We start from the raw sequence: 15748 nt of genomic DNA, 5'->3' as shown, positions 1-15748 counted from the left end.
TACATACTTATACATACATGTGTGTATATGTGTATATGTGTGTTTGTGAGGTGATTATATGAAAGAAAGCTGAGATTTATTCTGCTGGTTTCCAGGGAACTGAACTAGATAGTAGATTAAATTGGTACAAGTGGTAAATATGCAAGATGCTACAGTGAATATGAAAAGTAGAGGGGAGATGAACCAGAATCATCTTTATATTTTGATGTATGAAAAAAATTAAATTAAATAGACTGCCTTAGGAGTTAGTTTCCTCTTCTTTTTTTTTTCTTTTGGTGAGGCAATTGGGGTTAAGTGACTTGCCCGGGGTCACACAGCTAGTAAGTGTCAAGGGTCTGAGGCCATATTTGAACTCAGGTACTCCTGAATCCAGGGCCGGTACTCTATCCACTGCACCAACTAGCTGCCCCTTTCTTCTTCTTTTAAGCATTCTGAATGAGGTATATTTTCTAGAAAAGACTATTGTTAAAGTACTGATTATACTCAATTCTAGGAGTTTATACTCATCCATATATTCACACCATTCTTTATCTCACTCTTTCTTTGGCTTCTTTTATAATCCATGATTTTTTTCTCAACCCAAATATAAAGGACTTGAAAGTAAGTGCTAACTTTGAAACTAATTCTATTATTAGCATCATAATATGTATAACAACAATAAGTTTTACTTCTCTTGATCAATTTCTAATTTTCTCCAACAGGAATCATGGTGAGCACTGACAAGAATCAAAGTACTGCCATCGTGTTCATCCTCTTAGGATTCTCCGAGTATCCAGAGATTGAGGTGCCCCTTTTTCTACTGTTTCTCATCATCTATGTAGTCTCTGTTTTGGGGAATGTGGGCATGATTGTGATCATCAGGATCAACCCCAAACTCCACACCCCCATGTACTTTTTCCTCAAGCACTTGTCCTTTGTGGATTTCTGTTACACCACTATTGCTACACCAAAACTGCTAGAAAACTTAATTGTGGAAGACAGAAGTGTCTCCATCAAACTCTGTGTCACACAGTTTCACTTTGGGTCTACCTGTGTGATAACAGAGATGGTCATGTTGGCTGTGATGGCCTATGATCGCTTTGTTGCTATATGTTATCCTTTAATCTATACCATTGTCATATCCCCAAAACGCTGTGCCCTGCTAGTGACTGTGGCATATGCAAGTGGCATAATTTCAACTAGTATACTCACCTACTCAATTTTTATATTGTCATTTTGTGAGACCAAAATAATCAATAACTTTTTATGTGAATATTCTGTCTTCCTTGATGCTTCCTGCTCTGATATACACTTCAGTGAGACAATACTTTTTGTCATTGCAAATCTCAGTGCATTTTGTACTCTCATCATCATTCTTACATCCTACCTTTTTATTTTTATCACTATCCTCAAAATGCATTCAGCCAGTGGAAGGAACAAAGCTTTCTCCACTTGTGGCTCCCACATGACAGCTGTCACCATATTTTATGGGAGCATCTTCTTTCTCTATTGTATTCCCAGTTTCCAGTCCTCAAAACTTGTTGTCAAAGTGGGATCTGTTTTTTATACTGTGGTGATTCCTATGCTAAATCCCTTAATATACAGTCTACGGAACAAAGATGTGATTGAAACCTTCAAGAAATTAATGCATTTCAAAGTCATTTCTCAGTAAGATCATTTATATGGATTATATAACTAATAGCTGAACTGTTTTGCTGGAATTTATGGTGATAATTCTATGAGTACATTTTAGTTAGTTACTACTTTTTCTGGCACTCGCACCTTCAGTTTCTATGATCATCTGAAGAGTAACTAGGAAAATTCTAAGGTAAATTAAGAAAACATCAGAACCTTTCATTAAAGCTCCTTGAAACATTATTGTTAAAATAAATCAGATTCTACAACATTGATTTCCTGTTTTCTCTTTTCAATCTACACATTTTCACTACTTCATATAAAAGAAAGTAACAAAAACATAAAAGGGTTGAGCTGGTCTTGTGAATAAGTGGTTTTGGAAGCCAGCCAGGAGAAAAAACCTTGAAGATTAACTGTATTCAGTGTTGTAAGGGAATAATAATCACTGGCTCCAGGAGTAACTCAATGGGCTAATCACTCTTTTTGTTTTTTTTGTTGGCAGGGCAATGAGGGTTAAGTAACTTGCCCAGGGTCACACAGCTAGTAAGTGTCAAGTGTCTGAGGCCGGATTTGAATTCAGGTCCTCCTGAATCCAGGGCCGGTGCTTTATCCACTGTGCCACCTAGCTGCCCTAAATCACTTTCTTTTAAAGCCAAGTTTAGACTGACAAAGTGCTTAGTACAGTTCTTGTACCACTGTGAAGGCTTAAGAAGTTTTGGTTGAGGGGCAGCTAGGTGGGGCAGTGGATAGAGCACCTTCCCTGGAGTCAGGAGTACGTGAGTTCAAATCCTGCCTCAGACACTTAACACTTACTAGCTGTGTGACCCTGGGCAAGTCACTTAAACCCCATTGCCTCACTAAAAAAAAAAAGAAGAAGAAGAAGAAGTTTTGGTTGATCGATTCATTTGTAGCATGGAGCAAATGTTTTCTGACTCGACCCGTTTTCAATGTGAGCAACTCTTAGTGATTGGGTTCCAATTTATTTTTATGTATTTTATTTTTTAAATTAATAGAATAAAACAAGTATTTCCTTAAAATAATATAATAATATGAATGATGATTGCTCATGAAACTGCAAATCTATTTTGTACAATTAACAATTTCTTTCTAAAAAAGATTTTTATTTCTTTTTAATTTATGGAATAAAATAAGTATTTCCGTTATATAGTATAATTAAAAATGATTGTATAAGAAAATGAAAATCTATTTTATGCCACTTATTATTCCTTTTAAATAAAAAAATAGTTATCATGAAAATTTATTTTTTCCTTTTTTTTCTCTCTGCCCTCCTGACCTATTAATAGTGACCACTCAACACCAATATGAATATATAGATATAGATATAGAGAGATAGAGAGATACATACATGCATACTTATGTACCTAGGTACATAAAAATAGGTAATAACATACATACATTTAAATATATATATGTATTTGTGTTTGTATGAAATCATTCTATACATATTTCTATTCATTATTTCTTTCTCTGTGTAGGCATTAAAATTAGCCTCAGATTCCCTGAGTGGAGTGGTCCCTCCCCCTGGCTTCAGCCAAACTGAGAACCTCCCTGGGCCTTAGAGAACACAGGCCTATGCTGGGGCTTTCCCCAGCTCCTTCCACCCAAAGGGGAGCTGCCCCGGGGATCCCAGGCTTGTCCTTCCAGGCTCTGGATGTGGCCCGTGCAGAGGTCCTGGGCGCGCAGCACGGGGCACAGGCCCCTTAAGCCCTGGGTGAAAGAGGCTGACAGACAGAGGAAGGAGAGGTCGGATTTAGGGGCTTTTTCAGGTGTTCATTGCTATGGTAAAGAGAGGGGCTGACAGAGACTAAGAAAAAGCTAAGGAGAAGGTAGAGACGCTGAGAGGTCAGTGAGAGAAGAGATGCTGGGGGTTTTGAAAGAGTATGGAGTTAGGGGACACTAAGAAAGGTTCAGCAAGGCAGTACAGAAAGGAAAGTTAGACGGAAAGGGGGAACACTAGAAGAATGTCCCTGGCAGGAGAGATATGCAGGAAAGCAGTCAGGTCTCTTATAATTTTGCCTTTCTTTACCCTTATCTCTTACATTTATTTTTATAAATAAACCCTGCTTTGTTTATAAAAGAGGCTGTTTGCTTATCAATTTGGGAGGAGGAAGTGTGGGGGAAATTTTTAATGGCCCTAACAGTTTGGCTTAGGAAATTAATAGCAGTCAGATAGCCAGCCAGTCAAATATCCACAGATTAGGGCCCAACTAGTTAGTTAAAACATTATTACATCGGACGCAGATAGTGTCTTCCTTTTCATGCCATCTGTAGTTAGTTGGGGTATTTTTAAAAGTCAAAATAACTTATTCCCTCAAGGTCATTTTTTTTTTAGGGCAATTAGGGTTAAGTGACTTGCCCAGGGTCACGCAGCTAATAAATGTCACCTAGCTGCCCCCTGAATATCATTCTTAAAACAGTATTCCTGATATAGTAATCTATCTGACTCTGCAGGAAAGTAGGAGGGGAGGAGATAAGAGGAAGAGGTGATAGAAGGGAGGGCAGATTGGGGAGGGGCAGTCAAAAGCAAAATACCTTTGAGGAGAGAAATGGTGAAAGGAGATAAAAAATAGAATTAATGACAGGGAGAGAGTAGGATGAAGTGAAATTCAATTGCCAATAGTAACTGAAATGATGAGCAGCATGTCCTCAGAAAAACCTGGAAAGGCTTACATGAGCTGATGCAAAGTGAGATGCATTGTAGACAAAGTAAGAGCAATATTGTAAGATGATTAGCTGTGAATGACTTTGCTATTCTCAGCAACACAATCATCCAGGACAACTCAGAAGTACTTATGAAAAATGTGATGCATCTCCAGAGAAAGATCTGATGATGTGTATATGTATGTATGTGTGTGTGTGTATAAATATACAAATATATGTATATATACACACACATATGTATATACAAAAAAAAACCTAAGAAAAAGAAACTAATATATGCATATATACACATATGTATTAGGTTTTTTTCTTAATTTTTTGTCCGTTTTCCTTCACAATCTTTCTAATGTGGAAATATTTTGTATGACTACACATGTATAACCTATAGTAAAATGATTGCATTTTTAAGGGAGAAAGAGAAGTTGGACCACAAAGTTTTAAAAATGGATGTTAAGGGGGCAGCTAGGTGGCGCAGTGGATAAAGCACTGGCCTTGGATTCAGGAGTACCTGAGTTCAAATCCAGCCTCAGACACTTGACACTTAACTAGCTGTGTGACCCTGGGCAAGTCACTTAACCCCCATTGCCCTGCAAAAATTTAAAAAAAAATGGATGTTAAAACCCTTTTTACATATAATGGGGGGGATGCTAAATAAATTAAGAAAAAAAACAATATTGCTGGCCAAAGGTCTACAAATCCAGAAATCCATGCATACTCTTTAACCTAGTAAAACTACTACTAGCTGAGTATCTAAAAAGAAATAAAAAACAAAAAGTTAAAGGAACTATATGTACAAAATATATTTATGGCAGATCTTTTCTCATGCAAAGAATTCTAAATTGAGGCAATTTCCATCAATTGGGGAATAAATAAATTGTGGGATGAGATTATTATGGAACACTGTTGTGCTGTGGGAAATAATGGGTGGGATGATCTTGGAGAAACCTGGAGAGACTTACATGAGCTGATACAAACTTAAATGTACTATATACAAAGTAATGTGACAGCAATATTGTAAGATGATGAGCTGTGAATGACTTAGCTTTTCTCATCAATACAATGATCCAATATAACTCTGAAGGACTTATAATAAAAAATGTGATCCATCTCCAGAGAAAGAACTGATGGTGTCTGAATACAGAATGAAGCTTTTGGGTTTTTTAGTTTTATTTTTCTTGAGTTTTTTTGGTCTGTTTTCTTTCACAATCTGACAAATATGCAAAATTTTTCACAGCTACACAAGTATAACATGTTGAATTGCTTGCATTCAGGGTGGGCTGGGGAGGGAGGGAGGAACAGAATTTGGAGCAAAACATTTTTAAAATGGACGTTAAAAATTGTTTTATATGTAATTGGGGAAAATAAAATTCTCAATAAATGAAAACAAAAACCCCAGTATTGCTGTTACTATATTGTGGTGATTAAAAATATAGTGGTTCACACTATTACTGTCACAAGTTTTAGGGTGCTTAGAAATTAGAGGCTACCAAACCAGTTTGGGGCATTAAGCATTTATTAAAGTATATTAAATAATAGTAAAGAGAGAGAAATAGCACATTGCTCAGAAAGATCAGAAGGCTTATCTAGGATAGAGATGAGAGAATCCTCTGTGTCCTGCCTCCTTGAGAGTTCCAAGGAGTCAGAGGGGAAACTTCCTGTGGTGAGGAGCAGATGGCCCTTACACACTGCTTAAAGCTAATTGGCTAGCATCATTCAAATCTATTGGTTCATTGGACTTGAGGAGGGTCCATGAACAGTACACACTGTAGTCAGAGTACAGAGGGCAGACCCTCTGAGGGGGAAAGGGTGTGGTTTTTAGTGAGGTAACTAAAATTTATTTATTGTAGGTAGTCAACAATGTCATTCTACATTTCCTTTAAAATTCTCCTGACTCTGGGCTGGCGTCAAGAAAGGTCAAGCAAGGCTCTTGTGAAAAAATAATAGAATTTGGCAGATGCCCAGAGCTCCCACCTGATTGATTTAGTATTGTTGGAAAAACCGACTAAGTACCTACTTGAGATGATTATATATGGGCCACACCTGACCTGCCCTGAGTGACATAAACTGCTGACATTATCAGGGGGACCATTCTCCGCCATCCAGCTTGAAGAATCTCCCTTTTGAGGGAGGGAAAGAAAAAGGAGAAAAGAGAATGCTCACTAAGGGGAGCTCTCTTTCTGGTTGGTGAGCTTTTGAGAGCAAACTGGAAACTACGGACCCCAGGTGGTGAGTTAATAAAAATGAGGCCAGCTCTTTGAATTAGCTGAGCTGGAAACAGTTTTGGGGATTGTGTCAGTCTTTGCTAGAGCCAGGGAGCTTATTCATTATTCTCTTCACCTATGCCCTTGTTACTGTCTTTATTAATTTCACCTTTCTTATATATTTTATTCCCATTAATAAAACATAATTTGTTTGTGGAAAAGAAGCTGTTAATCTCCTTTCTTATTGGCCTGGGAGAAATGACTAAAAAAGACAGTTTCGAAGAGAGGAAACTTTTGACCTAGAGGTGCCTCATTATTTTCTGAACCTCAATGATACAGTGAGCCACTCTCCCCATATTAAATTTGGCCCTTACACTCTCTAGGTTAGGCCCTTGAGCAGGGGCCTTTGGGAGTCCCAAAACCCCATTATTTCCCCACTATATACAATGTTCTCTTTGTTCTGCTCACTTTGCTTTCCATTATTTCATGCAACACTTTCCATGTTTTTTTTCTAAAATCATTGAGATCATCACTTGTTATAATGCAGTAATATTTCATCACAATGTTATACAACACCTTTTAAAGCCATTCCTTTTAAATAGCTACCAAATTAAACATATAATCTTAAGCATAAGCTGTTCCTTTTAAATATGTAATAAAATTTTCACATACATTTGTTTTTTTTTCCCCAGATAATTTTTATTATTGCCAAAACAAATTGTTATTTTCTTCTTTTAGTAGAAGTTGAATAATATTAGAAGGCAAATAGTGGGGCAGCTAGGTGCCACCATGGATAAAGCACCAACCCTGAATTCAGGAGTACCTGAGTTCAAATATGCCCTCAGACACTTGACACTTACTAGCTGTGTGACCTGGGCAAGTCACTTAACCCCAATTGCCCCGCAAAAAAAAAAAAAAGGCAAATAGCAAATGCAGATACCCAACTTTACTAGGTAGACAATGTAAACACAAAGTCATCCTTTTTTTTTTTTAGCATCTAAAAGATATTGAGGGGCAGAGCCAAGATGTCAGAGGAAAGACATTAAACACTCAGAGTTACTGACACAATTGCTCCAAAAACAGCCATAAGACAACCCCTGGAACAGCAGAATTCACAAAAAAACAGGCTGAGATTACTTCACAGCCAAAGACAGCTTAGAAGCTTGACAGGAGGGGCCTTGGGCTGGGCTGGGAGTGGAATCCAACCCTACAATCATACTGACACAGTCCTAGCCCAAGGCAGGCTATACCAAAGAAACTTAACCTGAGATTCCAAATCAGCTACAGCACTAGTGTATTCTGGAACTAAGGTTATGTTCAGGGAAGAGGGCTAAACAGCTGGCCAGGGAGGGGGGAGGTGGAATATAGGGGCATCTGTGAGACCAAAGGAGGAATTTTGCTGTCTGGTTAATTAGCAGGTTGGCTTGAGGTTGTTTTAGGACCAGAGAAAAGACCAGGTGAGAGGAAAAACCTGCCCACCCTGAAACTGAAATATCTGGGACCTTCTGAAGCTTGGGACAGTGTAGCTTGGATGTAGGACTCCACTGTAAGAGGGGGTTAAAAGTCAAGTAAAAGATGGGAAAGATAAGCAAGCCAAGAAAGTTGAGAACCATATAAATTTTCTGTAGTGACAAGGAAGATCAAGGGGCACCCTCAGAAGAGGATGGCAACATCAGGGCCCCTACATCCAATGCTTCAACAAAAGATATGAATTGGTCTCAGGCCATAGAGGCCCTCAAAAAGGACTTTGAAGACAAAATAAGAGAGATAGAGGAAAAAATGGAAAGAGAAATCAGATTGATGCAGGAAAGTCATGAAAAAAAAAGTCTTCATCTTGAAAAGCCAAATTGAAAAGGAGATACAAAAGTTCTCTGAAGAAAATAATTGCCTAAGAATTTGGATTGAACAAATGGAAGCTAGTGACTTTATGAGAAATCAAGACATAATAAAGCAAATCCTAATGAATAAAAAAAAAATAGAGGGTAATGTGAAATATTTTCTTGGAAAAACTACTTACCTGCAGAATAGATCCAGGACAGATAATTTGAAAATTATTGGACTACGTGAAAACCATTATCAAAATAAGAGTTTAGACATCATCTTCCAAGAGATTATTAAGTAAAATTGTCTTGATATTATAGAAGCAGAAAGTAAAATAGAAATTGAAAGAATCCATCAATCACCTCCTGAAAGAGATCCCAAAAGGAAAACTTTCAGGAATATTATAGCCAAATTCCAGAGATCTCAGGTCAAGGAGAAAAGATTGCAAGCAGTCAGAAAGTAGCAATTCAAATACTGTGAAGCCATGGTCAGGATAGCACAGGATCTAGCAACTTCTACATTAAAACATCAGAGAGCATGAAATATGGTATTCCAGAGGGCAAAGGAATTGGGATTATAACCAAAAATCACCTACCCAGCAAAACTGAATATAATCTTTCAGGGGGAAAAAAATGGGACTTCAGTGAAAAAGAGGGCTTTCAGGTATTTGTGATGAAAAGACCTGAACTAAATAGAAAATTTGACTTTCCAATGCAAGACCCTAAAGAAACACAGAAGGGTAAACAGGAAAAAGAAATTATGAAAAATGTTAAAAGGATAAACTGTTTATATTCCTACATGGGAAGGTGATATGTCTAAATCATAAGCACTTTCTCAGTATTAGCACAGATGATAGGAATAAATTTGGACAGAAGGCATAGGTGGCAATTGATTATGAAGAGATGATAATATAAAGAATTAATTGTTATTTGAGGTTTTTATGACCCCATCTTTTGGCCAGAATTTAAAAAAAACAACAACCTCAGCACGCGCACTGGCCTCTGGGGCTCTGCAAATGGCACGGTGCTCCCCCCACTGGTTGTAGCCATCCCCATGGCACTGGCACCTCACATCATCACCACTCGCCGACACCTACATAGGCCTGGCAAAATTATAATGATTAGAAGCCTAGTGAGAACAGTCATGTGACTGTCAGAGTGGCCAGACAATTGGCTGGGAGCTGTGTGTGTGTGTGTGTGTGTGTGTGTGTGTGTGTGTGTGTGTGTGTGTGGTCAGCCTGGGGTCTGCTGGGAAGAAGGGAGGGTTTTCTGCCATTCTAGCTTGAAGCTGGAAGGTGACAGGATGCTGCTGTGTGTTCTCAGCTGGTTCCTGGGCAGTGGTTTAGTTCAGGTTGTACAATTTCCCTTTCCCCATTTTATTTCCTTTCCCTTGATCTTACTGATCCTGTTTGTGTTTTTTTTTTTTTAAGTTCATTCTTGTTAAATAAATCCTGCTCTGTTTTGAGGGAGGCTGTCTCCTTCCTTGCCCCAATATTGCAGAGGGCCACTTAGCTAATACTCCCCAATTAAAAATTGTTCCCCACGATATCTGTAAAACCTTTATTTTTTGTTTATAATTTTTTTTTGGGGGGGGGGTTGGGATTGGTGAGTTTCTTGTGTCTGAGTCCAGATTTGGGCTCAGATCCTCCTGGGTCCAGGGCTGGTGCTTTTTCCATTGTGTCACCTAGCTGTCCCACGATGACATCTTTAGGGTAAAATGGAGGGGTGACAGAAATGCACTGGGGGAAAGGAAAGGGGAGAGGTAAAATGGGGTGAAATTTCACAAAAGAAGCAGAAAAGGGTTTATGAAATGGGTGGGGGGAGATATGGGGGAGGACTGGGGAAATGAATGAACCTTACACTCAAAAGAAATAGCTCAAATACCCTAATCTTACCAGAGTGGGCTCAAGGAGGGAATAACACACACAATCAATTGGGTGGAGTAATCTATCCAACCCGGCAGGAAAGTGGGAGGGGAAGGGGTTAAGGATGGCTGGGAGGAAGAAGGGAGGGCAGACTGTGGGAGGGGGCAGTCAGAGGCAAAACAATTTCGAGGCTGGATGGAGTAAAAGAAGAGAAGGTAGAAAATGGAGCAAATAGCATGGGAAGGGAATGGGGGGGGGGGGGGGAACCAGTTAACAAAAATCATTATGGAAAAAAATTTTTTGAAGCCCAGGCAGGAGCAATTTAGGATGACGATTAATGATGATGATAATGAGGATGCTCATCAATTGATTGATGGACTGAAGATTATTGGAGAAAGATGTGGATTGATTGATGAGGAGGAAGACTGAAAGGAGGATTACTGAAAGGAGGATTGATTAACATTGATGAGGAGAGACTGAGGATAATGATGAGGACTGGTAGATGATGCTTGATTGATGAGTGATGGTGATGCCAAAATGTATGGTTCTTATTTTGCTGGGCTGTTGTGAAGAAAATTTTTTGTCAAGTTTAAGGTCCTATAGAAAGGTGATCTATTGCTGTTGTTGCAGTGACCAACCTTATCAGCTTATTGTATGGAAATCTCTCTTTAAAGTACTATGTGAATGTCGTTAACTATGAGAAAAATGATGAGCAGGATATTATCAGAGAGACCTGGAGGGACTTGCATGAGCTGATGCAGAGTGGAATGCAGTGTACACAAAATAACAATAATATTGTGAAATGTTCTGCTGTGAATGGCTCGGTTGTTTTCAACAGTGCATTGATGGGGGAAGCTAGGTGGCATAGTGGATAAAGCACCAGCCCTGGATTCAGGAGGACCTGAGTTCAAGTCCAGCCTCAGACACTTGACACTAGCTGTGTGACTCTGGGCAAGTCACTTAACCCCCGTTGCCCCAGGGGAAAAAAAATACAAAAACAAAAAAACAAAACAAAACAGGGCAATGATGGTATTTGAATGCAGACTGAAACATAATTATTTTTCTTATTTACTTTATCAAAAACAAAAAAAATGATGAGCAGGATACTATCAGAAAAACTGGGAGAAATCTATATGAACTGATGCAGAGTGAAATGTACTGTATACAAAATAACAACAATATTGTAAGACTATCTGCTATGAATGACTTGGTTATTTTCAGCAATGCAAAGATCCAAGATAACTCTGAAAGACTTGTAAAAATTGTAATCCATCTACAGAGAAAGATCTGATGTTACCTAAAAATTGATTGAAGCATATTTTTTTTAATAGTTTCTTAATCTGAAGTTTTCTTTTTGTCTGTTTTCTTTTGAAACCTGGCTGGTATGGGTTGTTTTGCATGACTACTCATGTTTAGCTTGTATTGAATTGCTTTATTTCTTGGGGGGAGGGAGGGAGGGAGGAGGAGAGGTTGGAATACAAAGTTTAAAAAAAATTGATGTCGAAGTTTGTTTTTGCATTTGACTTGGAAAAAATAAAATTTCATGGATTAAAATATACCAAAAGGCTGACATAATTTAGAAAAAATAAAAGTTTGCTATAACATGTTAATTGCTGATGTTAACTTGTATCATTGATGGTGTTAAGGGCTAAAATTCTAGCTAGTCTGTCTAAAATATCTAATGAGTGGTCGCCAATAAATTATAAGCTTTAGCAAGAGTTAGCCTTTTAAGCATTTATTAAGGAAAACAAGAATTTGGTAAAGAGAGAGAGAAAGGCCTAGATTTCTATCTATTAAAGGGAGAGCACATTTTTAGCTCCCTTCTCCGCCAGCGTCCCCAGGAAAGAGAGCGAGACTGAGCGCCAGTCTCTTCCTTCCTCCTCCCACTAGCCCGCGTCACTTCCTGACTCCTGATCTTGCCCTCAAAGACCTTCCCTTCATGGGCAGAACTCTTCTACAGTAAGTATCCAGCAGGTGGCGTCATTCCAATCATTACAATGGGTAAAAAAAAAAAAACAATAGCTAAATATCCACAAATCTAACAATTTCACAATTACACCATAATGCTTTTTTTTTTTTTTTGGTGAGGCAATTGGGGTTATGTGACTTGCCCAGGGTCACACAGCTGGTAAGTGTTAAGTGTCAGAGGCCATATTTGAACTCAGGTCCTTCTGAATCCAGGGCCAGTGCTCTATCCAGTGCGCCACCTAGCTGCCCCCATAATGCTTTTCTAATGAACTTTTCATCCAAATCTTCCACTGAGCTTCTACCACTTTCATCAGAGTCTAAACCATCTTCAACATCAGAGAACAACCCTGTAGCAGACAGTGAAAACTTCTGAATTTCTGCAATGATGTATCTCTGAAAATCATTTTTTAAAATCTTTCCACAAATCATTCTCTGAATTAGGTAAGCAGGCTTCTGGTTTAATTTGAGTGCTTCTGTGCCCACTATTGTCTAGAATTCTTGCAGGTTCATGAAAAGTACTCATTCTTTGGGACTGATGTTTCATAGAGAATTTCATCTATTGACTCCAGTGTTTAACAATATGCCTTGACAGTACCATCTACAAATATTTCTGAATTCTTTTGGCCTGGCTAAGGACATTTTTTTTTGTTTGCTTACAGAATGAAGTAAATGAACATTCACTTTATCTTTTCTTAGTAGCAGGAAAACTAACATAGTGTGCCAAGTCTGAACTTTCTTTTGAGGACACTCCAAAAAACTCTTTTTACTCTCAGCAACAGAATCTTTAACCAAAATATGATACTTTTGGTACCACTTACATTCTGGAAGCTCTACATTTTCTACACTACTGATTTTGGTTACGATGGAATCCAAAACACTGGGTAAATACGTCATGCACTGGACTTGTGTTCTCTGATAAAGGCTCCTTTTTGATGAACTCCGGAATTAGAAGAACAAATTTTACTGAGTTAATGCTAGTGCCATTCCTCAGTGTTTTTTTTGTTTGTTTGTTTTTTAGCTTAGTGCAATTTGGGTCCCCTAATTTCTTTTCTTTATAATTTTCACTATACATGTTTAATAAAGAATTAGAATTCATTAGAAAAACTGATAATGGTTTTTTTTGTTTGTTTTTTTTTAGTGAGGCAGTTGGGGTTAAGTGACTTGCCCAGGGTCACACAGCTAGTAAGTTTTATGTATCTGAGGCCGGATTTGAACTCAGGTAGTCCTGACTCCAGGGCCAGTGCTCTATCCATTGCGTCACCTAGCCACCCCTAAAACTGATAATGTTTTAAAGGAAAACGAAAGCCAGTTTTTTAAGTTCACAAAATTAGTATTAAGCTTATACATACACATACAATTCCACACACACATATATCCATATATTTGTACAATCATTCTATAAATACTTCTTTCTTTTCATATCTGACATCATGTACCCTTTATAGTTAATTTGGTTTTAATAAAAGTCAAAATGACTTAGTCATTGTGAGATTTAAAATTGGATATTAGATCATAAATCTCCCCTCTTTAACCTTTCCCTTAATTTATCTCCCAGACTAGTGAATGGAAGAAGCTTCTGGTTTTCTAGTTAGAACTTTTATTGTATGGTAGTCACAAGGTGATGTTGATTAGAAGGATAGGAAAGTAGAAACACAATACAAATTGTCTTAAGTCTAAGCTTAGTCTATATTTCGTATAAAACTCACCAAAACCGAAGGCCACCTTTGGGGAGAGAGAGACCGTGTCAAGCGAGTGCTGCTGCTAACCTCGTGCTGGGCCCAGTTGAAACTCTCATCAGCATCAACCTGTGCAGCGCAGTCAGGAGACCAGCAGAGCAGGAAAATCTCCACTTCCGTTCTCTCCTTGCTTTTTAAGTTCGCACCCCGGAAGTGGAGTGCTAGCAGGCAGTCTGATGTGCGCAGCAGGCGAACTGGCATGCGTAGCTCATGCCGTTTGTCTCCTCCCCGAAAGGGTGGTCCTTAAAAAAAGCTGGTGTCTTTCAGTTATCCTAACCGACTGTTAAAAAACTTTCATATTTTTTTACCACATCATCCCGATGTTGAACCTCCACACTTGAATCATACAGATTGTTTTTTTTTTTAGTGAGGTAATTGGGATTAAGTGACTTGCCCAGGGTCACATAGCTAGTAAGTGTTAAGTGTCTGAGGCCAGATTTGAACTCAGGTACTCCTGACTCCAGGGGTGGTGCTCTATCCATTGTACCACCTAGCTGCCCCAATCATAAAGATTTTAAAGAAGCTATCAGGAAACTAATGGACAACAAAATATTTTCTTCCTAAAATTAGTTACTACTCTGGTGATTCTGAGATTAACTTCTTCATGACTCCAAATTCTCTGAAAACCTCTAAGTTGTAGAACAGTGGTTATTTTGCATTATGAGAAGGAATTTTATTATTAGGGATCACTATAAACCTATAAAATGCTACGTCTTGAAGAGAGAGACAGAGAGACAGTAAAGTAAGACAGAGAGAGTGTGATGTTTAAAATCTAGTCTAGAGTTCCAGCCTTGTCTGGTTCCTCCTCAAGTCCTCCATCACCAGCCTTTTTCAACCTTGAACTCACTTGCAAACTGATTGTGGAAGCTTTTTATAGGTCCGGAACAGAGGCAGTCCTTATACACTGCTTCAAGCTGATTGGTTGGTGTCCTCCAAATCCATTGGTTCACTGAACTTTAAGGTTTTCTCAAGTTAAGTTAACAGTCTAGCTTCTGAGAACAATACCTTCTTAAGGGCTAGCTAGGTGTGATTACAATACAGTTAACTTGAAGTAGGCTAATCAGCAGTCAATCACTCTCACTTGATTCAATCAGTTTAGATTAATCTCCAGGTGGGTCTTTGAGTATCTGCTAAATCCCATTATTTTATCACAAGAGGCAGAGAGAAACAGAGACAGAAAAAGACACAGAGATATGGAGACAGAGAGAGACACAGGGACAAAGGCAGAGAGATGGAGACAGAGAGAGACAAAGTTATAGTCATTTAAACAGAGAAGTAGTGATGCACAGAGATACAGAGACAGGTAAACAGATAGGCAGAGACAGGGCACTCACTACTCAATCTCTCTCTCTTTCTCTCCTTATAAATCCATATTTCTTTTAAAAAAATCACACTCCTGCACTATTTGTGCCTCCCTCTGAGATTATATTTCATTTATACTATATGCTATAGTACATGTGTACGCATGTGTGTGGGTGTGTATGTTCATCTGAGGCATCTTGGTGGCATGATAGAGTGTCAGTCCTGGAGTCAGGAAAACATCTTCTTGAGTTCAAATTTTATCTCAGTCAATTACTAAGTGTGTGAACTTGGACTCTTTTTCAGTTTTCTCATCTGAAAAATGAGCTGGAGAATGAAATGGCAAATCACTCTGGCATCTTTGCAAAAGAAATTCCAAATGGACTAAGGAAATGTTGGACATGCTTGAAATGATTTAACAAGAAAAATATATAGATATAGATAGATAGATATGTATATATACACTTATATGTGTATAGATCCATATATCTATGTGTCTGTATATACACATATATGTGTATATAAATATATGTATTATATACATTCAAACCTACATACTTCAT

The 15748-nt window shown here is 38.2% G+C and overlaps 1 protein-coding gene across 1 annotated transcript; it reads left to right on the top strand.

Annotated features, from left to right (window-relative positions):
- Window positions 1–706: 706 nt before the first annotated feature.
- LOC122732581 (olfactory receptor 5D13-like) lies at window positions 707–1651 on the top strand. Its single transcript, XM_043972820.1, has one exon. The coding sequence runs from the start codon at window positions 707–709 to the stop codon at window positions 1649–1651; it is 945 nt and encodes a 314-aa protein (XP_043828755.1).
- The last annotated feature ends 14097 nt before the right edge of the window (window positions 1652–15748 follow it).

This window comes from Dromiciops gliroides, chromosome 6, assembly GCF_019393635.1.
Source record: "Dromiciops gliroides isolate mDroGli1 chromosome 6, mDroGli1.pri, whole genome shotgun sequence".
Classification (NCBI taxonomy): domain Eukaryota; kingdom Metazoa; phylum Chordata; class Mammalia; order Microbiotheria; family Microbiotheriidae; genus Dromiciops; species Dromiciops gliroides.
Note: the sequence above shows the minus strand (reverse complement) of the source record. Positions and strands in the feature narration are given on the sequence as shown.